A 25,014-nucleotide genomic window follows, 5' to 3' on the forward strand; every position below is an offset into this window, starting at 1 on the left:
GAAGTACATATTTGTGAAATTAGTTTGTAACACATTTACTCATGGGTACTTATTGCAATTTATAATCTCTACCATTTTTTATTTGCCTTGTTTTTACTTTCAAAATATAGCTGTAGAGTAAGGGAAAGACAAAAACTGTTGGGCTTCCAAGAACAGGGAAAATGTGGCAGATTCTCTGCTTTACTGTTTTAAAAGATTTATGAATTTGTTACTCGTTACCATCTCTGGATACAGTTAAATTGTTTCATCATTCTTCTTTCTTTAAATCTTTTTTGCTATCACTAATGCTTTCCTTAAGTCTCAACCCTTTGTCATTTGTCAAATAATTAGGCTGTCCTATTCTTTGTGTATGCTTCCTCTTTAAAATGAAGTACTTGCTGTTGTAATAGTTATAATTTAAGAATATAATTTTTCCTGAGATAATTGCACACTCATTAAATGACTGCAATAATTGTCTTTAAAATGTGCCAAAAGGGAAGCATTTTTGTAAAAAGTAGTTAACATGGCAGGCATAGAAAAGAAGCTTCTGGCTAGGTCAGCTTACAGCAGTGATTCTATTGGATATCAAGGCGAGACTAGTTGACAAAAACAAGTAAAATAGATACTGTTTTTTAATGATACTGCAGATCAAGTGTGATTGAATAATTAATTATTTGCAAGCAGATGTCTTCTTAACACTGAAGAACTATAAAGCAATTCAGTAATGTGAGAATACTGATACAATTGTGCAAGCTTAGTGTTGGGAAGGAGTGGTACCTAACTACAGAGAAAACAGAAGACAAACCTTAAACTGTCTTTTAAAGACAGCAACCCATACTATAGACTGTTAAATCTGTAGTTCAGTTTATGCCTAAATTGTAATTCGTCTAAGGGGGAAAAAAAGTTTATGAAAAAAGCCTCTATCCACTGTATGCTGCTAATGCAGCATTTGTGTGATGAACTGAACTGGGAAACTCAGGTGAGAGAAACTTTCTGTGTTTTTGTTGAGGGTGTTTTTCAGGAATACAGGTTCCTGAATTAGTTCTCCTTTTAGCTGCACAGAATTGTGTACCATGGAATCTGCTGTGGGGAGAGAGGAACGAGTGGGAAGCATCATTTGCTGCAGTAGAGGCAAAATCATTGTCCCGCAAAATCATGGAACCACAGCCTCAAATGCAAAGAGAGTGCAAGTGGGCTTGTTGTATAGGACTGGCCTTTGGCACCAGTAACCACTCTTCTGCTTTGTCTAAAACAGTTACCTAAACTCTGATATTTTGAGTGGCTTTGAACATCGCATTGCCTCTAAAACTTCCAGAACAGTGCTTCATCTTTAGACATTTTGTAGAAAATCAACACTTTAAAAGTGTTAGTGAAGTGTTATTACTGAATGAGAAGCAGAACTTTGAAAGATGTTAACCAGTAGTATGGTTTTGAAGCCAAAGAATCTAAAGTACATTTGGAATTCACGTGGCTTTTGTCCAGATGTCTGTGTGCACTCGGGTTTTACAGTTTCTTTTAGATGTAATGTTAATTCTAAAGGTATAGAGAGATCAAAATAATTTCCAGCACTTTGTCCACCTAACTGCTTCCTACATGTAGAGAGATACTGTTTTCTTTGTTCATTATGAGGTTGAAACATTTGCAAAGGTTCCTGGTTACATGGATTTCTAAGGCGGTGTTTATCTTCAGGTGTTGAGTGGAATGAATTTGGGAACTCTTAAAGCTAATAAATAGAATCATGGATTTCTAGGATGATGTGTCTGAGAATTCTTACATTGATTTGAATAAGTTTGATAAATGAAGCTAGGAATGTTGCTTTAGGCTAGAAGTGGTTGACAGGTCTTACACTTTTGAGAGCTGTGTAATTTGTAGTAGAGATTGGTTTTTCTTTCATAAATGTGTTAAGTTTTCTTTTGTGTGTGTTATTTGGCTTCTGCTCTCTTGATGCCTTACTGTGAAGGCTAGCATTTTAATTTGTATCTTATGAAATTGTTCCCCTATTTTACATACTGCCTGTTGAGGAATTAAGTCTGCTTTTGAAAGCAATTTTAATGTTAGTAGCATTAGGTATCTATAGATATAATGCTGTTCAATAGCATATTGAATTGTAAATCAGAATCAGTTTCATAGATTGATAAGAAAGCATCTTTAAAGATACAGTCATGACTTCACAATTTAGTTTTAGTTCCTGTGTTGGAAAGAAAAGTTGCAAGAAGACATTGCAAATAGTTTGGTTCTGAGCATTTTGGTTTTCATGCAGTCTGAAACCTTGCTTTAGAAAGAGCTCTGATAGATAGATTTTTAGGATAATCCCAAGAGTAACCCTGAAAGCAATTCTTCCATTGTACCTTCTTTTTTACTGAGTACTATACATGTAGGGGGAGAGTTCTTTAATAGTATTTTAGAGAAACTTGCTAGAAAAACACAGCTATTGTGCTTCTCATGACTTGTAGCCACTATGATTTACAGTACCTGTTTTTATATGTCATGTAAGAAAAAGTGCTAGAAGATCGGTACATTTGCATTGGTTTTCATCTTTGCTAAATCTTGGTAGCAGCTGCTCATGAGGCCCAGGTATGGCTTAGCTTGATATGTAAATTTTGTTATAGCAAGAACTTTTGTTCTTGCAAGTCTTAAAAGCAGTGATCAGCTGTTGGCAGAGCACAGGTTGTCACGGGGAAGGCAGGTGAAGTAGCTCAAGGAACATATGAGTAACTAAATTGGATATGTGTCTTACTGGTTTTGAGTTCAGTAAGAACAATTTTTCAAAAGATCGGGCAAATTTATTTTGATGTGTCTGTGTTGTAGGCCCTATTTATATCATCCTCTGAAGGATTCTTTGACCTGCAGGCACATGGTATTATGAAATCTCATCAACTTCAGATAATACACAGGAATGTGCTTTCTGGCTTAATGTAAGTTCAATTGCAGATGTGCACAGGCTTTAGCTATTTCAGGAGATGTTCAGAAATGGTGACCCAGCCTTGCATGATGGGGGCAGAGGTGTGAAGGTGCTCTGCTCCTGACTGTGCCCAAGTGTATCCTTGGCAACAGCCTGTGGTCTCTAACCTGACTTGCTCTGCTCTGTGTTGATAGCAGGCTCTGTTCACCTGAACTCCGTTACAGATTGTTAGAATTTCTTGTCTTGAACTTTACCTTGGGTCTATTCCTGCCTCTGCTGCTAGTAGCAAGACATAGCTGAGATAAAATGCTACTGCTGTGCTTTTGTTTCTGGAGACCTCTTTTGCAACTTTTTCTCTTTGATCCCTACCAAAAGGTTATGCTCCCTGCTGTTTGTAGGAGACTCTTGGGAACAAGCAGTTTGGGTTTTTTGGTTTTGTTTTCTTTTTTTCCCTTTGCCCCAAATTCAGTCCTGTCGGTCCCCAGTACTAGCTGTCATCTGACTTGCGACGTTTATTTTCATACCATCACATTTTTTGATTTTTTTTTTTTATGTGTCTGGTTTTCCTTCTCATTGTGGGGAGGATTTTGTTCAGGAATATTCAATTGAGAAAACTATATTCAGCAGGAGTGTTTTCAATAAGTTTGCATATATGCTAAAGTACTCTTATATTGGAGGTTCTGGCATAGAATGACAATGTTTGGATGCAGCATGTTGTTCCAGGAGCCTTCATACTCTGATGAAGTAAATTTTATGTTACGATTGCACTCAATGTACTACAAAATTAGGGTAGAATTTGTTAAATTGCGCTGTTAAAACATGGTGTGCAAGAGAATGCGTCTGTTTTATTTAATCGGTGGTTGTTCCTCTGAGCTAGCCCTGCTGTCCTTTCTGTACGTAATTACAAAAGCAAGGCCTTTAGACAAAAGGTGCCAGGTTCCTGCAAGTTCTGCATAGTTCTTGCATATTCACCCTGGACTTTCATCACTTCAGTAGGTTAAGTAATTCCTTTAAGCAGCAGAAGTTACAAAAAATAGACGGTGGTTGCAGTTTGCAACTCTTTGTAACTATAATGTTGGCTGACTCTGGGACAAAAACCAGGGGTTTCCAGGTGGATAGTGTAAGGAAGTAGTGACAGTAGTGAACTTCATGAGGATGAAAGGGGTTTTGGTTTTTATTATACAAATGTTTTCTAACAAGACCACTCCTATGAGGGATGTATGAGGAGCACTTGAACGGAAATTAAGTTTTGACAAGAACTAGCTACCACTAAGGTCCCATTGCTTTTCCTTGCTCAGAGATTATGTATCTTGCTGGTTTTAGCAGACTTGCAAAAGGCAAGCTGAAGCTGATCTCGGGTGTTTGGATAAGGTGTAAAGAAAGTACCTTGTTGTGGTATTCTTTCTAGTGGAGTTTTGAGTGTGCTTTGGGTATTCCTCTCTGGTAATAAGGACCATGCGAAAATCACTCTCTAAGGATTTTGTCATCTTGTATAACTCATGATTTCTGCCAAAAGGTAAATGAAATCACTTAATTTAAGACTACTTGAAAAGAGTAGCTAAAACTTGAATGCTTTTAAAATAATATAGACTTTTACTGAAGATTGTACATCTGAATAGAGCATATGTTATTTAAATTTGGGGGTGTAGGGAAGAAGTTGGATAAAAGCTATCTCAACACATTAACTTCATGCCCCTCTAGTTTGTGTGGCATGTAGACGTTACTTAAATGTTCCTTTGTCCTTAATAAACTCAAATTTCACCTGCCATTATGAGTATAAAGCTTTATGCAGCTTCTAAAGTAAACCCTGTATTTTGAATCTTATGTCTATATCTACTGTGTGAAAGAGTTGTCCCGTGTCTTGGTATCTCCTAGTGAGCTCAAACCTGGCAGTTTGAGGTGGCAGGTGAAATGGCTGCATGTTTGCTTCAGCCAATTGTTAGGTTTTTCTGAGTGTGAAGGACTTTGTAGTAACGTAGGAAAAATGTGGCTTCTAAAGTTTTAACTTATTTAGATTGAGCTTGTGCACCTGCTTCTACCCCGTTCCCCCTTTCCAATTTTTAATAGGTGATTTTGTATATGCAACTGATAGATACGGTATTTCAACTGCATATAGCTGTAATAATCAAGCACGGCTGTGTGGTTAGTTTTCACAGTATTTGTTTCACAATGCATTGCAGTTTGTATTTATTTTAGTATCAGGTAATTGACACAGATGTTTGCTTTTATTTTGCTTTCTGGATGACAAATAGCACTTCAATGTGTTGGGTCAGTATGGGCATTCTGTTGTGTATACAAAATACATATGTTGTTTCATCACTTGTACACCTTAAGTTATTGTACTCCTAGTCTGCATCTGCTTGTTGGAGTTTCATTTAATAATATTTGTGTAGTTGACTCAAGTTAGCAACAGAGTTCCACTGGATTAGTGTAAGTATATTTCAGGTGTTACAAAAAAATACATACGTTAAGAAAACAGCAATGAAAAGTTCTACATATCCTGTATGCAAAATTAATTTCTTTTGACTTACTTTGTGGCTGGAGCATATTTAATTTCTGATATTTTTTTCACCTTTTTTATTACAGATTTGAATTATGATTCTTACCACTCTGATTAGAAGATTCCAATGTTCTGTATTTTCAAGCAAACACAAGCGCGGATTTTATGTGGTCCTTGTTTTGCTTTTTTTTATCATGCTTGCAGTTTTGGGAAAATGCTGATACTTGACTTCCTTTTGTGACTCATAAGGCTTTAAAGTAAAGCTGCTGTGTTACTACAAATCTTGATCTTTACCAGACAGGCAGTTTCTGAAAGAAACTTTCCCATTGGAGACTAAGTTCGTTTGTGTCAGTAGAAAAGATTGTTTTAGAAGTTTTACTTTGACCATTGTACTGTAAGATTTGTTTCTACATTTAAGCCTGAGTATGTGAATTATCTTACTGACTTCAGGCAACCAAACTTGTGAATTTGTCTTTCAGGACAGGAGCTTTAAAATATCAAAAGGAAAAAAAAGTATGCAAAGTAAGCAGTAGTTTCTGGAATTGATGGTTAGAAATATAAACTATTACAGCAGTCTTCTCTTTTTTGGTTCTATTATGCATAGGGTATTGAAGGCAGGCTTGAGTAATCAAAATGGTGCACAGTGAAATGTTTTCAGGATATATTACTCTAAAATTTAAACTTCCTATATTAAACTTACTGGAGGAGGGAAGAATGATAAACCCCGCTTTTCCGCAAATACATAATTTCCTCAGATTATGTATTCCAAAATAAATACATTTTAATTTATACATTGGAAAATTATTTTTCAATCATAATCTAACACTTGAGAACAATATTATGTGTAGGCTTCAGTGGAGGAACAACAGTTTTAGTATTGTCATAAATGGAGTACAAGTACACTCCACAGCATTTGCCTTTTAGAGGAATAATTATTGAGCTGTTTCTTTATATAATGTAATAGTTTGCCACAGGAGTCCTGCCAATAGGTGCACATTTAAGAGGCTCAGATGCACACGTAGGAATGAAAAAAGTAGCAGTTACAAGGCAAGATACTATACTAAGCATTGATTTAAAACAAGAATAATAAAACTGGAGGTGTAAGAAACTGATATTTTGGCCACTTAATCAAAAGAAATTATTCGTCTGAAGAGATAGGGGTGCCGGTAGCATTTCCACGGGTCTTTGGTTTTGAGGCATTGAATTCCTTCAGGGAAGGGAGGAGGAAGGGAACAGGAAGGAACTTCTGTTTGGGTTTTCTTTTGTCAGATGAGAATCTTTACGTAAGTAGGGAGAAAGAAAGTATTAGTAGATCATGTGGTGTCAAAGTGTTGGATTTTGCAGCTTGTGGTTACTGCAGTGGTAATGTCTGTTGTGGACTTACAGAGGTCCAACAAGGATTGAGCTCATGTTTCATTTCAGTCTGTAAGATAGGAACTCACAGATTTTTGTTCTTCTATTTTAACTGTCTTTGACCTAGAAATCAGTAGGAGCTTGGAAGCATGTATGCACCAAGTTGTATGGCATGGTTGTATAGCCTTGTTCGTATTTTTTAAAGCAAGCTGCATAAAAATTGAGCAGCTGTCACTTGTAGTTTATTGTGCACGGATAACTGTAACCTGAGAGATGAAAAACAAGCTAGCGGAATATTTTAAAGGTAAATCTTTCTTCCAAGTCTTCAGTCAAAGAACGTATGAGTATCAGAGACTGGCTTCCAAACAGAAGCTTACATGCACTGTGGACTCGTTCTGTGACATCCAGTGTTGCTTTTGCAGCATGCCCAGGTTAGGGGCATCTGCTTACAGTGACTTGAATGGGCAATGACTTGGTCTTCTCCCAGTGAATGGTCTGGTAAATTAGAGGCTTGGTTAAGCAGCTGCTACTAATCACAGCTATGTTATCTTAGCTATAGAAGTGGTGAAACTCGCTTAGTGGTGATATTACTGGGTTCTGTAGCATTTAGATGAGAAACAAAACCATACTTGAGTGTGTGACGTGCAAAGCAGGTGCATATTTCATCGTAGAAACATGACTAGTTTAAGGTTGCTGACCTTTACATTAATGTTTCCATTTCCACAGAAATTTGAAATTTGGCCATAAGCCTAGCATTAAATACCTTGTTGAGTACAAATCATAGTAACCAAATCTACGTTCTGAAGTGACTGTTACACAGATGAAAACCATTGCTTGTCCATGCTGCTGTAGTTGTAAGCCATTAATTTACTAACATTACAGACATGAAATATGGGAAATGGAAAAGACAGATATTCTCCCCTCCCCCACGTATCTTTTTCCGTTTTTAATCTATCTGTGGCATAGCTGTTTTAATTTGGGTTGTCTCACATATGTATGTTGTGAGATTTTCTGTCTCTTAAACACAGAAACATTCACTAGCAATGACAATAAGCAAGGAAAAAAAGGAAGAATATTATTAGCATATTGAAAGAACTCTAACGAGATGATCCTTTGGCTCTCCTAATAGTTCCAAATAGTGCATCAAAGAGAATGGAGAAATGATTGAACCTGATGGATCTTCATTTTCCAGTGCTCTTTGTAGATTAGCCCCCATAGATGGTGTGGGGTAACTGTTGAACAAAAGAATGTAGAAAGCAATTCAGAAGTAAATCTGAAAGGGGGGGGGGGGGGAAGATACTTTCTGGAGAAAAGAATGTTGCATGTTTAGGTGACCTTCCCATCAGTTGTGAGGAAACAGCTTGTTTAACCATGGAAGCCTTATTTCAGTATATAATCCAAATAAAATAGCTTCTTTTGCTGGGATTGTCATTCAGCAAAGGAGTCTCCTTTCTGCATGAATGTGGCGTGACACATACTCATACTGTAAGGAATCTTTTACAGCTTGATTCTGTCAGGGGTGTGAGCTCACCTTTTTCGTTTTTAGTAGGTACACTTTTTAATTATAAAACTGCTATTAAAAAATCACTGGGAGAGTTATTTATGCAGACTGTTCTAGAGGAAAAAGGTTCAGAGTACTAGAATGGAATTCAGAAGTCACTGGGTTCATCATTTGTTTTTTCAAAGTTGCATTCGTAAATACAATTTTATAACTCAGATGATGAATTCCTTTAACATTTCTCACTGTTGTGTTCTTACAGTTCAGACATTTCTCACTGTTCACGTTCTTACAGTTCCTTAAAAGCAACTGTAGTTTTCAAATTCTGATGTGATTATAATGCAAAAAAATTAGAACCTAGTTTGGACAAAACCCGAAATGTATTGATTATCATTAGTTACATGATTCATTTATTTGTATTATAGTTGCGATATTGAGACTGTTTTGGTGATTTGACTTACACAAAGGAATTTCTTGTTTAGTAATTAATGTTGACAAAGATGATGTGGTATTGCATGAAAATCAGGTTTCCAGGTGGCTAATTTAGGTGCTTTCAGGGCAGTTGATATTAAGGTCATCTTGATTTTTCCTAAGGACCTAGCAGACAAGCAAGAGCTTGTTACGCTCTTAAGGCATATGGTGCTTAATCTGTGCATCTTCCTGCAGAGGTGCGCTACCAGCAGTAGAAGTCAAGAATCGTTGAAGGCATTGAAGACGTAAACCTTAGCTTTCTGTTGTTAGATTAGTAAGGGTCAGAATGCAGTTCTTATTGGTAGCTAGTGTTTGGGTGAGTAGATCCACAAGTGAAAATCAGTGCTTTTTAAAAGTGATTTATGTAATTAATTCACAAATATGTGGCTCATTAAAATTCAAGGGAAAGGCATTACCAGTCCTTAGAGTATATTAAGAATGGATGCAACTTGGGAGAGTCTTAAAGATTTTGTGCGCACACAAAATCGGTAGTAATACTTCTCTATCATGAATGACTGTATCAACTTAAAGAAAGGCATTCTTAACCTTAGAAGCAATGTTTTACTTAGGAACAAATAAGGCAGGATTTGGGAAGGTGTTTTCTCAGAGGTAGAAGCTTTTTCTGTGCTGAACTTCACTTCTTGGGGCTTCGTGTATAGCGGTATGCAAAGCATCTGAAGAAACTGTTAGTTGTTGTGGAGCAAATTAAAACGTGTTTAGGCCTTGAAGGAAAAAAATCCCAGTAGCTGTAAGCACTGATGACAGTGATTTGTCCTTGCCGTGGGAAGTACTGTGAAGGTCTTCAAATGCATGTCCTATGCAAACCCACAACAGGATGTTGGAGAAATGCCTCTCTATGAAAAGCCTGCTCAGCAAAGTACTGGAGCTCTTGGGAACGCTGCTATCATGATTCTGTCTCTTGATATTGTCTGTTAACTTGATTGCTTTTACATTAATTAAGATGTCATTCAGACTTGTAGTGCACCTTTGCCTCCTACAAGACAGCATGTCAAATTCTTTTGAATGCTGCTGAGAAGATGCTCCCTTGGCTGCTGTGAATAAGGGCATACGTGAGGAAGCCTACAGCTGTTATCTGTTCCACCCTTCGTATTTTAGGGCTAGCTCTTCCAAGTGAGCAGCAGTATGGTTGATACCTGCTGCTGTTAATGGCTTTTGCAGGCAGCAGCAGCAGCAGCACGAGTTTGATATGATTCCTGCCAATTTCCCTGCTGCTCACAGGGTTGTGGGGAGCAGTGGGAAAGGGACAGGAGGCTAGTTCAGTGCACTTGGCTGCTGCTTGGCAAAGCTATTAGCAGGAGTAGATACCCTGGAGCTCTCTCTGTGCAGATTCAAGACAACATTTCATTGGTTTATGTTCAGTTATATTTGGATGATTATCCTTGCAACCTTGGAAAGTGAAAACACATTTTTCCAAATCTCTAGCTTTTAAACACATGGCTGCCTCACGGTTTTCTTCCCACTTTCTCCTATGCATTTGTCAGTTAAGAGTTGCTTTCGTACTGCTGGTAGGTGGAATAGGTTTGTAAGCAGTTGAAGAATATGTTCCTTAGGATGTTTGATCCCTGCGCAGTAAAAGGGAGGGGTATTTTTGTTGTGGCAAAAGATTTTGTCCTTTTTGTTGTAGATGCCGTGTAGTTTTTGAAATTCTTTTTGGTGTGCATGATGATTTAGAGCTAACTTTATTTTATGGCCGTGCATTTTTTGGCAGTATGAAATGATTATCAGAATGAAAGACTGCTGCTGAATTACATGATCTGTGTTGCTTTGGTTGCTAAGTACATGCAGATACTGTCCTCTGTACTGGTTCTTCTAATCTGGAAGCGCTTGTGTTGCTTTCCAGTTTTGGGTTTTGTGACAATGGTGACTTCCTTGTTGAAGGTTTCACTACAGCTTTATTTAGATTAAAATGGCTGGCTGGTGCCTTCCTGCACCTTGATGAATGTCATTTCCATATGGTTAGAAATGTGATATCAAAATTAAAAAAAATGTCCTTGGTTTCCTAACAAATAGCTTACTGTTTGTGCAGTGCTGAAGACACCACTTATAAACAGAAGCAGTAGTGCAGTGCAGGAAGCAGAGGGTCAGCCTGAGGAATTAAAACATAGCTTAGCCTTGTCCAGCATACTCACAGTTTCACAGTAAGAGAGTGATAAAGTAGTTGAGGACAACTTGGGAAGCAGCTTTATGCTCTGTAGCTTAAGAAACTTTGCTTTAAAGGAATAAAATAACTAGGCAGATTATTGCAAAAGAATTAGGGAAAAGCCACAATTTCTATATTGCCCACTTAATTATTAGGTGGGTTTTGTTTGTTTCTGGCCCGTGAATGTTCAAGGATGTACCAATTTCTTTTAAGACTCCTCAGACTGTACTGGCTTTAGTAGCGTTTTGCTTAGAGCTGACATTACACCAAGAGTATGTCAGGAATATATTTTGTTTAGCTGATCTCAAAGTGGAAAATAGTATGTGATTTAGCAGTTTTACTAAGTTACAAAATAATAGTCCTAAAAGGTAAATCATTGCCATTTTTTATAGATAACTGTAACTATGGTGTAGCAGCATCTTGGCTAGAGTTCTCAAAAAGTAAAACTAAAATTTAATAATTGCCCTTATTATGAAGTGGAATATTTACAGAAAGATCTTTAAGTGGCATTGTTAAAAGAATAATCTATTTGATATACTCGTATTGCTAGTGTTTTTAATGGACAGTGAGCTTCATTTTGAAATTAGATTTAAATGGAAGTGAAATTCAGAGTAAGCGTAAGGCCTAATCTTAACGTTCTTGCAAAAATTAAAAATTTCTATGGAAAAACGTACTTATCACAAAAGTATAAAGTATGCATCAAGCAAAACAGAAATCGAATCCTGATTCTTCTTCATTCTTTAATGGGCTTCTGTGACTTAAGAGTGTTGCTAGATGGACTGATGTTGTCAAAAGCTTCTTGTTTTTTAAGAACCTTTCAAGAACCTGATCATATCTGCTTTTTGGTTTTATTTGATATGTTGACAATACATACTTGGGAAACTTGACTGATATTTGAAAATAGCACTTTGAATCAGCATTGTGATGGAGAGGATTTTACCACTGCAGTGTGTCCCCCGGTCTTCACCACAAGGCATCCATGGACCTTGTGAAGGGGGTTACAGCTAAGTTCAGGAGTTCTTCCATTTTCTGTAGGAAGCAGGCAAGCCTGTGAGTTTGTATAGTCACTACTGCTAGTTTATAGAAATGAGGTAAAAATAATAAAAAAAAAAAAAAGGAAAGAATAGTGTTGGAGAGCAAGATGGGTTTGAGGCCATGGGCTTGTGTTTTGGTGCCTCTCCCCTCTGGCATTTTTGGCCTCGCTCCAGCGTGGGAAATGGAGCAGCAGAGTAGCAGTGAAGTCAAGCCAGATGGACGCTGAACAACCAGGGTTTTCCATCCTGGCGAGTAAGCATTGCTGACAGCGCTGGTGGAGGAGCAGGAAGGAGTTAAAGCCCACACTGCATGTAGGGGAGAGTGGCCCGTTGGGGGTTAAATTGCAGAGCCTAATGGAATAATAACGGGTAGCACCATCTGCTGGCCTACTTCCGCAGAAGGAGTCAGTATTTTTAACGACATCTCTAATATTCATGCTGATGCATTTTGATGCTTTGTGCATTCATTTCTTCCCGTGCTTTGTTGGAACCTGGCTCCGCGGTTACGGTGGGTGCTGAGCCCCGCTGTGGCAGCAGGCAGCCCTCCCCATCTGAGGCAGCTGGCTGGCACCCGTGGACCTGTGCTCGCCCAGGGAGGAATATGTTGATAAATCACAACGCGTGTTTGTGGAGGGTTGTACATCTCTTGGCTGCAGCTCGCTAAATAGGCCATTTAGCAATCTTCTCTCAATGCTTTTCTCTTGAGCACTGCTCGGGGTGCTGAAAAAGCAGAGGGCAAGCCTTTGTCTGATGCCAAACATGTCTTCAGTGAAGAGGCCAAGGGGAAGGGTAAGTGGAAGCCTGAATGAGTGGGAGGAGGAGGGGTTCTTTGGGCTAAAAGGCTAATGGGATTGAATAACCTTCCTTATTACTGGCTGCTGCTGTGGGAGCCGCGCCGCATCGCCATCTTGAGCTGGCTGCTGTGCTGCGGGTCCGGCAGTGGCAGCACCCGCAGGCCGTGCACTGCTCTCCACATATGGGAACCCGTGCCTGCCGCCAGGCCCCGCCACAGCACCCACAGGAGGTGCACCCACCAAGGGGGTCCGGACCTGGCCACAAAATGGCTTTGGAAATCCCCAGTGGCTCTTCTTCATGCTGTAGGCAGAGGCGCGTGTACGGGTGAGAACGTAACATAACTGTTATCTGCTGGGTTTTGTCTGAGTAGGAAATTCTTCCCGTTCCTCAAAGGGGAAGGGGGAGGGGAGGGAAGCAAAAACATGTCACCTAGCAGGGTTAGAGGGAGGCTGATAATCCGAACGTTGCATTCGTGGTGTAAACAACGCTGTGTCGATGAAATGGTGATTAAAACCCCGAAAATCTGGACAAGTTACATTTTCTGACTAGGGCACTGACTGTACATTGATCTAAATGAAAGAAATAGTGCTTTCTGATTTCTTGTGAATATAGTTTTGGTTTTATCTTTTGTTTGGTTTTTAATCTTGATTCTGTTCAAACATCTGTTCAGCAGTGAATTAGTCTTGTAAGATGTGCTGTCTGCTTTAAGGTAACTGTGGTGCTGGTATCTAACAAAAGGTGAAGTACTGATGCTGTTACCTTCGGGAGTTCTTTGCTTTTTCAGATTTTATGAGAACAGCATTTATTGGAGGTATATGTCAAATGTATGGGAATGCTGGGAAGGTTAAGGATTAGCTTCTCTAACTACAGAAAGAAGGCTGAGAGAATTTTAGAATGATATTTTTTTACTGCTTTTCAGTTTGTGGCTTGCTTGTTGAAAACCCACAATTGATACAGTTATTCTGAAACCCACGCCATTCTGTGGGATCAACAAAATTCCTTCTTTTTTTGTGTCTGCTTGAGTCCCTGCCAGTTTCATGTGGTTTTTGTAAATGCATATCCCGACCGAAAACTTTTGCACTTTCAGGAAATGTCTATATTGTTAAAATAAGGTAATTTTATTTCCTTTGGTCTGTTGCTACAGCCTCCTTCCTCCAAGAAGACTGTTGGTTCGGGATCATATACTAAGTTGCAGAATACCCAGGTGAAGGCAATGTCAGAAAAGAAGCAGAAGAAAAAAGCAGACATGGAAAGTAAACAAGAGAAGGCAAATCGCATAATATCTGAAGCGATTGCAAAAGCAAAAGAGAGAGGAGAGAGAAACATTCCACGGGTAATGAGTCCTGAAAACTTCCCCAGTGTTTCAGCTGAAGGTAAAGAGGAAAAGAAGGGTAGAAAAGTTAAATCCAAACCAAAGGAGAAGGAGAGCAAAAAACCGAAAACTGGTTCCTTGTCTAAAACTAAAGAGAGAACAAAAATTGGGTAAGTAGACTAAAAGGTCTCATTTCTTTTCACACTGTAGGTCCTTGATTAAAATGAAAACTGGTTACTGATAATAAATTGTTCTCCTCCACTGCCTACATAAAATTCTTTCTGATCAAGTCCATGTGTGGACTCTCTCATTCAGGAACAAGAATCCTCTGTTTTTCCTTCAGATAAAATCATTTTAGGACTATCCTTCTTAAAGGAATTATTTTAAATTCATATCCTGAAATATTCTGTGCTTACTCTGAAACATAGACAAGACCAACATATCTTTCATCTAGTGTTGTTATGAGTTCTGACCCCAAATTAACTATCTGTGCTATATATGCTGCTGTCAACAATTTTGGCATGTGTCTTCAAGAAAGTGTGCAGTGATAAACTGCATAGGGAGAACTAAATGAAACTGAAATGAACTTGTTAGCAAGTGAATATTTCTATAGATATCACATGTATAAAAGTTAAGTGCATATTAAAAAATTGTATTACAAGCATTTTGTTATTTTCAGTCATAGCAATTTAATCTGCCCTCATAAAAAATTTGCAGACTCAGCTGGGTCAGACTGGGTGGATATTGTCGGGTAAGGAGCTTTTGAAAGGTATTATGCGCTAGAATGCTCCAAGGGATTCAGTAGGTGTCACGTTTTCTAACTCCAGATCTAAACTAGTTCTCCTGTATACTTATAAAGGAAAGTGCCTAATTTCCACTGTTAAGTATGTCAGTCAGAACTTGAAATAAAAATCTTACCTACAGTCTGACTTTTCATTTTTTTTAAATCCATGCTATTTTTGCGGTAGCAGAGATATTAACTGGCACAGCTCTCCAAATTTAAATGTCTCATATACATATGTATATTCTCATGTATGTAGAGCAGAAATGAATGCTCTTTTAATCAGCCCATTTCTCTGCATTTTCTTTTTTTTTTTTTTTTTTTTTTTTTTTTCTAGACATCAGTGCTTTCCTTTTACATGTGAAGTAATGAAGTAAACAACTTCCTTGAGAAGTTGTCCTGTACTGTAAAGAATCTAAACTTGACACTTAATGTGAACTTTTATAGCCTTGATTTCTTTCTTTTCTGGTTATGGGTTGGCATATGAATGCTGCTCTTGGTATTCCTTAGTGCACTGAATACTGCTTCCTTTTTTTTTTTTTACCTCCATCTTGTTTAAAGGGGAGTTTTGGATGTGTACTTCCATGGCTGATTTCACTTTCATGTTTTTGAATTTACTTACATCCTATAACAAATATTTTGTGGGTCTGTCTAAGCAGAAAACTTACACTCTGTTGGTCATCTAGGGTCAGTTTCCTGAAGATTCATGTGAATTGCCCTTAGTGTGTTTCCTATGCATTCTTTCAGATAATTTACAAAACCAGCCAAAATATTATACTTATGCTATAAGACATAGTTCCCTTAGTATTTTTACTGTTTTTAATCAGAAAAGTGAAATGAACTGTTGCTTTTGATTTATACTTAAACATTTTTTTTTGTCTTCATGAAATGCTTAGCTGTGCACATGGGTTAGGATCAGTTTTCGAGTTTTCATGACACAGCATTAGTTGAGAAAGAGCTTTTTCTCAAACTGTGTTTTAAACCATAATAGTTGTTCTTGATCCCAAGTACACTGAAGCTAGTAGGGAGACTCCTGTTTAATTATGGTCAGCTTGTCATAATGTTGTGTTGGGCTGTGGAGGTTCGCCTCCCCTTTATTTACTGGTTTAATTAGCTAATGCCTCAGTAGCACATTTGTTAGCTTAATCATGCTTTTAACTTACCATGTTTTAACTACATGGAATGCATACCTAAAGATTTGGTAGTCCGATCCTGTTAAAAAGCAGTGGAGGGAGTCTTTTAGAACCACGTATTACAGGTTGCACAGAATTTCTGTGTTTTGATGCACAGCAGTAAATCAAGTGCTTTGATGCATCCACATACTTCATTTTTGTATCCAAACAGCTTCATATTGTTATGTTGTGTTAGCACTGTTTTATGTTATTTATGTAAATACCTTGAATGTTGCTTATCTAGTGAAGAATATATTACAGTGGTTTTGAAGAGCAGTAATTGAAAAAAGGCCTTGATTTTTTTGGAAAAGAATAATCTCAGCAGACTGTTTTCTGTGCAGATGTAACTACTGATCTTACACGAGAAGAATATTTACTTGAGAATGGCTGTACTTACATTTTCGAATGTGATTTAAGAAAAATCATGCAATTAATAAAATCTGGTTTATTTAGAGAAGGAGAAAATGAAATCCAGGAACTAATAAGGGGTTTAGAAAGCCAAATAATTCTTGCAAGGGTTTGTTTCTAATTACATTCCTAAGAAAATATTTCTTAATGCATTTTAGCATATCCTGGAAATTATGATGTCAAAATAGAATTGGGGTTTTAAATGTGTGGGTTGCTACGTTGGTTTTCTCATTTATCTTAAAACAAACTCTAAGTCTTAGGGAAGAAATCTTGGGAAAAAAAATTTGCAGTACTAAAACAATACCTTTAAGTGCTTGTATTGGGGAAGAAGGGAAAAGGAGGACCTCAATTCTATGAAAAGTTTTTGTTTATGTTGGAAATTGGGAGGTTTTAGATCTGTTTAAAATTGGAAGAGGAAAAAATTACTATTTTTGTTTCTTTTTTTACTCAATAAGGAGAAAAATTTGGAAACAAGAAAAAAGGCAAAGTTGTATATATGACATTGCTTGCATTTAAGCAGAAAGTAAAAATTCCCTCCTTGTGATTAAAAAGATCAATTATCAATTGTTCTAAACTATTATCAACTGTAGTTCTTCTATAAGCAATAAAATCATGACTGAAACTTTACAGCCAAGAAAAATCTACAGTAAAAAAGCATAAGCTTAGTATGTGTTTTTAACAGTGGTGGATAGTTTGGTTTGGGTGCATCTGCTTTCCTTTGTAGAAGGGGTTTCACTATGGTATGTCCATCCCAGATGATTAATTTCATTCAGTGCTTTCTATAGCAAGCACATTTAACTCGCAGTAACTGTTAAATATGCTGGTTCGGTTTGGATTCCAAGAGTTAGCCCAGTTCAGGAGGTGTCATTACGTGTGTTTTGGAAGGTCTGAGGTCAGATGAATGTTTCAGGTGACTCCTGTTTGAGTTGCAGGCAAGCATAGAGCTGCAAGAGCAGAAACTATGAACAGATACATTTTTGAGAAGTTTTGGAGACTGGTTTTAATATGATCTTTCGCATCTCTGCTAGCATCAAACCTAGGCTATTCAGTGTTAGCACAGCTGTGCTTTCTGTGGTTCTGTACTCAAACAGTAAATTCTTAATCATGATCATAAACTTAGCTGGGATCCTACAAGGGTTCCATCTGTCTAGCACATCCTGTGTTGCTCTTGAGGAGGATTTGCAGAGCTACACAGTTGCCCATCTGTGAAAATGATCTACTCCACTGCTCTGATGGAGCCAAAACACAAAACACTAGTTGCTGAACAGACTGTGATGAAATGGCCTGGTAGCCATCAGCTAAAAAACAATCAATCAAAAAAACCCTTTTAAATGTCCTACCATACAGCTTTTACTGAAACTGAGTAGCCCTCATCTAGCATAAAGATGAGTTTTCACTTCTGTATCTCAGTTTAAGGGACAAGATGATTTTAAAACCATCTTGATTGTTTTGCTTGCTCACTGCATATGATAGGTATGTGTTTGGGGATTCATGTTATTAACTGTTTACATTTTCCTTAGTGATTCTTCTGATATGTATGTACAGAAAAAAATTAAAGCGTGATTTTTTTCCAGCTTACTGCTTGTTAGAAATTACTAGCAGTTACTTTCTAGGCAGGCTGTGATGGTAATTAAGGTTTTTAATCCTCTGACCTGTTGTACTCAAAAGAATTAATGCCTGTTCATTTCAGTCAGATAGTTTAGAACTGGATTCACTAATCGGTAAGATTTCTGTGACATAAGCATTGGTAAAGATCAGTGACTAAATCCTTTTACTACCAAAAGCATTGTAAGCGTATGACAGAAATTATTAGGAGAATGCATGTGTATTGTATTCAGCGTTATAGACTAACCGGTTTGCTTTATGCATTGATTACTGATCAAGTTAATTCTTTAAAATTAACTTACTTTACAATTTTTTTGAGGACTGCAGAACCACTTTTCATATCCTGGCTATTTACCAAGATCCATTGGTGTTCAGGAATCCATTTAAACCCTATTTTTGCATAGAACTACGTTTCCATTTATAAGCTTTTTCTAACTGATTGTAATTCTACTTCTTCCATTTAAGGTGATGCATGTTTGAACTAAAAAGTCTACTTCTTGCTACTTGATGTGAAGGATAGAAGAATTACGAATTTGTGAACGTTCTGTTGTTCAAAAAAGTAGATTGGCATTTAGGTTTTATAGCTCTCGATGTATTTCCACCTACTCACACATAAAATTAAATATCATGGCTCTGATGAAAAGCAGCAGCTCTGCACTGGTGATATAAAGGACAGTATCAGTAGATTAGATTTAGATTTTGGGGATTTTTTTTATCACCACATAGTTTTAATAAATAAATCACACAAATCCTAAGAATTTGACTTTCAGTTTAATTCCAGGTGGTATTCCTTAAGTTCAAAACCATTTCCTGTTACCAGAAATGGCTGTGTTGTTTCATGTGCTAGAACAACAATGATGGGGTTTGTTTTTTTTATTAACCCTTAAATTATGTAGCCAGTTGTGTATGATCCGTTTACTGTTTGAATGAGTAAATGTCCTCGTTGACTTGGAGTAGGTCTCACATGTTTTGTTTACAAGAGCATTTTTAGGACCCAAGACCCTGACAGAATAGGGGAAGGAGGTGATTCTGCTGCCTCTGTATCATTTAAGTTTAAATGCCTAGAACTTGAAGTGGATTTCGCAGAAGGCAGGGCACTGTGAGTTGTCTTTTATGTTTTGTGTAAGTAAGGCAGGGGTTGGCTAATAGATCTGTACTCAAAAGGAAAGGGATGCTCACTGAATCTTTTTGATCTGTTGGATCATAAACAGCTTCTGTCATGATCAGAAACGGCATACAAATTCCAAATTTTATCAGCATTCTGGGGAGAATCTCTTTACTATGAGGGTGGTGAGGCCTTGGCACAGGTTGCCTAGAGAAGCTGTGGCTGCCCTGGCCCTGGAAGTGTTCAAGACCATGTTGAATGGGGCTTGGAGTACCCTGGTTTAGTGGAAGGTGTCCCTGCCTGTGGCACAGCGGTGGAACTAAATAGAATTTAAGGTCTCTTCCAACCCAAACCATTCTATGATATCTTTCATGCCCTGAGCTGTGACTCCCTGATGGCATTTTCTCTGCTCTCAGATTCTAGTTTTGATGCGTAAGTTAGGTCTTAAGTGACATAATTTTAAGTTACTACTGCAAAATATATGAATGCAAAATAGTGTGGTCTTACTGAACAGCTAACCAAACACTTGTTTATTCTCTTGCATTATTATTCCAGTGTTGTATGAGCATGAAATGGCTCTTGACTGAAGGAGTGTTTTAAAAATCTGTGTGCAATCCAGCAATTACTAATTTGAAATATAACTGGAGAAGGAGAGAGTAGCTAATATTACTGTGTTAGTATTATTTATTACACATATGCTAAAAGGATAAGAGCAACTGTTTTTATAGCACCAGTTCAACTCTCATTCCAAGAAGATAAGCAGTCTTTTCAAGGGCATGCCTACTTTTGTATTTTGCTAATAGATTTTTAGCTAAGTTTTTAGTGATAAATACTTACACTGTTGGTGACATAGGAGTTTTATTGCTGGTAATATAACAAAATGCTTTGACTACAAATTAAAATATCTGGGAAGTGGCTTTGGACACTAATAAAGAGTCAATTGGTATCCTCTGTTTTGGGAAAATTGGAGTAAAATGATGTGTTAAAGGTATGCATTGAAGGCCAGCAATACTTACTATTTCTTGCATGCCTGATGTGTATTTCATAATAGCTGGGTTTCTTTTTTTTTTTTCCTCCTCTTTAATCCTTCCTCATATTCACTAACTTAGAAGGTTTTTGAAAATTGTTCTTTATAATTCTCAAGGTGTTCAAATTGCTGACAATTCTCCCATCACATTCTCTGCTATCTGCTATTACTGATTCTTAATTTAAAGCAGAGAAATTGCAGTGCTCATCACATAGTGATTCCTGGTGGTCTTGCTGATACTTCCAGTTCTTTCAGTTGTGATCTAAACCATATTAGGAAGCTTATACTAAGGATCAAAACCACTAATGGCTCATGAGATGTCTTCTTTAGAGCCTTTTCTGTTTATGCGAGTCTCTCAACATCTTTGTTGTTAAAAAAGAAGGAAATATATGTTGAAGAAGTCTACACTAATTAAGTATTTCTAGATAATATGGGATGAGATACATTTTAAATTTTAAAAGGCAAGAGTAAGTGCAGTTGGAATGGAGTCTAGTGTTACTATTTATTCTGTGTCTACAGCGTGCTGTTTCCTTTTCATAGAAACAGAATAGATAGTGTCTGTTCAGAACAGTTTGTTTCAGAGAGGAAAAAGGGATTTTAGCCAAGATCTTTATGCTTCCGTATAGAAATTTATAAACTGGCAAGAGAACTTGCTCTTCCAGTGAAAAAAATTTCACAGAATTGATCTAGTTTACAAGCTTCTGAAAATTATTGTTTTCACATAGCAGATTTTGAGAGGTTTTTGGTCAAAATATGAGCAGATTGCATTTTTACTAATAGAAATGCGTGACTTTAGCACCATACTGCTTTTCAGCACTTTTGATAGCAAGGAGCATTGTGGTTCTGGGCACTGGATCAGAAAGAAGTGAAATTGCGTTTACTCCTCTCACTGGCACCATATCCATATAGAGGATGAAACATTCTGATCTGCATCATCTAGAGATGTTAAGGAAATTTCAGGGAGATGCTTGTGAAGAGAAGTGTTTGGGGTAGTGAAGACAAGATGGAGATAAGGCACAAAAGCTGACAGGGAAATGGAATATTATGTGTAAGACTTCAGGGGCAGAGCGAGAGGTGAACACAAGAGATTACAACTACAGAGGAGAGGAAAAATCATGCAAAGAAAGATGTAGCTAGAGCTACAATCACAATCTGCTTTAAAGCAGAAGGTCCTTAAAATCTTCTGCTATTCAGTGGATGCCACTACAATCCATAGAAAAATAGTCATGACCTTCTTTAATACTGTGTTTCTCAAATCCAAAAGGAACCTGAGTCTAAAATATTAGGCAGTAGTGCATGAAATGAGTATGAACTATGGTTGCACGGATACAATTGCTTAACATAGCACCATGCATTTATGAAGCATTTTAATACACCATTACGCAAAAGAGGATCAAAATTTGGAATAGGTTGCCCAGGGAGGTGTCAGCCTTGGAGACAAGCAGAGCTTGGCTGAATTCAGCAACATAAAAGAATTCTGTGGTGGATAAAGTTGGCTTTGAGTAGAGACCAGATGTCCTCCAGAGAGCCCTTCCAGCTTGACTTTCATCTCAACACCTATTTGATGAAAGGATCCTTTTTCTTTGTTGCTAGTAGTTTTTTGTTCACTTAAAAATCAAAATGTGTATCACATTCACAGTCATCTCTACATGCCATATGTGCCTCAGACCTTTAATGACTTTTCTCCAAATCAGAGAAGACTTTGAGCCTTATTTATCGGTCAAAAAATAATAATTTAAAAACTAAATTATATGAGTTCACTGGATTGAATATGCTCTATGTCCAGTTCTTTAAATTAAAAGATCAAGAAGGGACAGGTACAGATAAGCACAGCTTGTTGCACTTCACATGTGTCCAAAGATTAGAGGAGTTCCTACCCAGCTGAGACCAGAGTTTTATCTGGCCTAGTGTCCTCTCTCCAGCAATGGCCAGAAGCAGCTGCAATGGAAGGAGTTCAAGGCAGGGAAAACAGGTTAGGTGACAAGTGCTAATGTAACACGTATATTCCATGAAACAAGTGAGATAAAAATCAATAAAGTGGTTTATTGAAGTCCATCACCAGAGTCATATTAGACAAATACCTGAGATTCCAATAGTAAAAAAAAAAACCTAGTCAAAAAAAAAAAAGAAAAAAAGGAACCATCAAACCCGCCAAAAACCACAACTGAAAAACAATCGAAAAAACACAACTAATGGGACATTTTAAAATGAGGGGTGGGGGGACAGACAACAAACTACTGAAGACAGCAGGGAAACCAATGTGTTAATTGTATTTCCTGCAATTATGAAACATATTTTCTGAGGACTAATTAAACTGAGAACACACCTAGTAAGGACTTGAGGATCAGAATTTACTTCTGAACTAGCAGCTCTGTGAACAAGCAGGTCTGTGATTGTGCTTACTGCAGCTTCATTTCAGCGTGCGTTTGCCAGTGCCATTCACTTCGTACTAGAAGTAAAAAATGTAGGAGTGGAAAATGTTTGGGTTTTTTTTTAAGCCTTTCCACTGAACATACCTAGTGGTTAAATGTTAAAAAACAATGGAAATGTTAATTGTTTCTGAAAATATGCCTACAGTCTTCTGTAGGCCATGTTGCTTAAAGTATCCCCAAGTTTTCTGTAATTTAAGATTTTCCTTTTCTGTGTGAACTGTTCATTTGGATGTAGCATGTGATAGTTCTGTTTGAACATGCCCAAAAAGAAGCAAATGAGATACAAGTGTTTCAACCACTACCGTCTCATCAGTGGGTTTTTAGGTGATCAGTGTATTTGATGCTGCTTTGGTGTAAAAGAACTTATTTGTATAAAGACTTTCATTTGTTCTGTAAAATGGCAAAAGAGGTTTGTTTGCTGCAGCATTTTCTCTTTCACAGATCTGATGGTTAGATACTGTATAGAATACCTATTTAAGGATAGCACTTTATCTGTGATTTTATTGGATAGCTTGTCATCATTTTTCAGTTAAGCCACTGAAAACATATTTCAAAAGGCGTATTTGGCACATTTCAAATATGAAAAAATAAATATTTTGATGCTCTTTAATTAAAAACAAATTGTTGGTATTGTGATTTACAGTGTAACCTTTAAATCTTTACAAGAGATAATTAGTGCTTTTTCATCAGAATATAACTATTCAGCACATTGTTGCTTCTTAATTTATTCTGAGAGGTTCTAAGATTTCTTGAAGCTAAAACTACGGAGTTTTGAAAATAGGTTCTTTTTGACTTTTATTTTTTTAAGGGCTTAAAGGTTTCATGCAGTTCTCTCATTTTTACCATTGAGTGACTTACCTAAACATGCAAGTTCTGTATGTCAGAAAGCTCTGAGCAATGTTAGATTGTTGTCCATAGCTAATTGTTTTGTGTAAGAGGTGTATTTTGCAATTGGCAAATGGGTTATATGAATGATACACTGTCCTCATCTGCAGATGGTGTTTATGCTAACTTTGTATAGTTTACCATTGTCAGTTAAATACTGGATTTGGCATCTCTTGTGCATTTGTGGATTTAAAATGTGTACGAAACACAAGAATTTTCAGTGCTAACTGTTGCCTGTAGAGAAACTGAGTAACAGTAGTAGAAAATACTGCCTTCTGTAAAGTTGTAGCTTTTGTTGTGAGGCACAGATTTCAGATAGTGGTGCTTCCTGAGTTTTACATTAAGAAGAATAAGGGAATTGCTAGTGGATGTGATGTTGCTTTTTACTTTACTTGAAGTCAAGTAGACTAGTGTATGCATTCACTTAGATGTTGGGCTTTTTTCCTAACAGAAAGCTAATCATCACACTGGGTAAGAAGCAGAAAAGAAAAAACGAATCTTCAGATGAGTTGTCTGATGCTAAGCAGACTGCACAGCGGGCACTGAAAGATGAAGACTCGCAGGTAAGTACTCAGTTCCCTTCTAAATTTCTGTGTTACTTCTACAGATCTTGTCCTCCACTCCCTTCCCGAAAGTTACACTCCTTGTGACGCAGTGACAGTTCCTCTCTCACTGCTATCTCTTTTTCATAGGTAGACAGACATTTACATTATAAGCTACTTCTCCCAGTTGAAAATCAGAAAATCCTACAGTTTAGAGTCCCCTGTCTGTGATGGGACATCAACACCCTGCTTGTATTTGTTTAATTTTTGTACAGAAGTCCATAGATTTGAGACAGTAAATACCTGTTGAGCTGGTAGTTAGACCTGATCTTTGCTTTCATTGACTTTGTGGGGAGAATGCAGAGATTGCCTAATAGAAGGAACATTTTTCAGTTAAAACTGGCTCTGGAGAACACTTTAAAAGGCTGGTTTCGGACTTTACTGTTTTTTCTGTGCTCTGCTTCTGTAGGAACATAACTGTTTTCTTGGAGTGTTAGATCTGAAGGGAGCAGTGATCAGCATACTGATAGGCTCTAGTTGCTTGTGGACTCTTCTAAAGGATAAGTGCCAGATGAAGAATCAAAGTGGTAGAGTCATTCCCTCGAGGAATATCTGCCTTGTAACTTTTTTCCTGCATTTATTTTATACATTGCTCTGGTATAATAGTAGCCTAGCTAATTATTTACAAAAACAATGCACAAAAAAGTATGAATAGAGATTATTTCCTATTTATGTGTATGTTAGTAGCAGAATTAGAGCTTTCTTCCTTTAGGGCAAAATCCATTAAAAGTAAGGTTATGTGTGTAAGTGCACAGTTTTATATCCTGTGACATCCGCAGAGATTAAATCAATATTCATAACAAGGTTGAGTAAAAAATAATTCCTTTATTTGATTATAATGTCAGAAAACAATTACAAGATACCAAGCTGACCTTTACTGTTTCACAGATGATAATGCTGTGAGGAAAAAGGATCAGAAGCCATTTTCCAGAATGATTTTATATTAACTTAAGGGGTATTTTCTCTAAGGTAGAGGTTACTGAAAGGATTCT

General features: G+C 37.3%; 1 protein-coding gene across 2 annotated transcripts in view; it reads left to right on the forward strand.

Moving 5' to 3' along the window:
* The window catches only part of LOC130607094 (chromodomain-helicase-DNA-binding protein 9), an 81,167-nt gene that overhangs the window by 12,560 nt on the left and 43,593 nt on the right, over window positions 1–25,014 (forward strand). Inside the window, exons 1-3 of one of the 2 annotated variants that reach the window (XM_057423921.1) lie at window positions 12,226–12,687; window positions 13,838–14,175; window positions 23,872–23,983. In XM_057423921.1, the coding sequence (XP_057279904.1) occupies window positions 12,649–12,687; window positions 13,838–14,175; window positions 23,872–23,983 (489 nt within the window). In that variant the 5' untranslated portion in view covers window positions 12,226–12,648. Of the gene's footprint in view, window positions 1–12,225; window positions 12,688–13,837; window positions 14,176–23,871; window positions 23,984–25,014 lie in introns of those variants that run through there. The other variant, XM_057423911.1, reaches the window with a different exon arrangement.

The sequence above is a fragment of the Pezoporus wallicus genome, unplaced genomic scaffold, assembly GCF_028554395.1.
Source record: "Pezoporus wallicus isolate ANWC-B61680 ecotype Strahan unplaced genomic scaffold, APGP_CSIRO_Pwel_v1 contig_14319, whole genome shotgun sequence".
NCBI lineage: Eukaryota > Metazoa > Chordata > Aves > Psittaciformes > Psittacidae > Pezoporus > Pezoporus wallicus.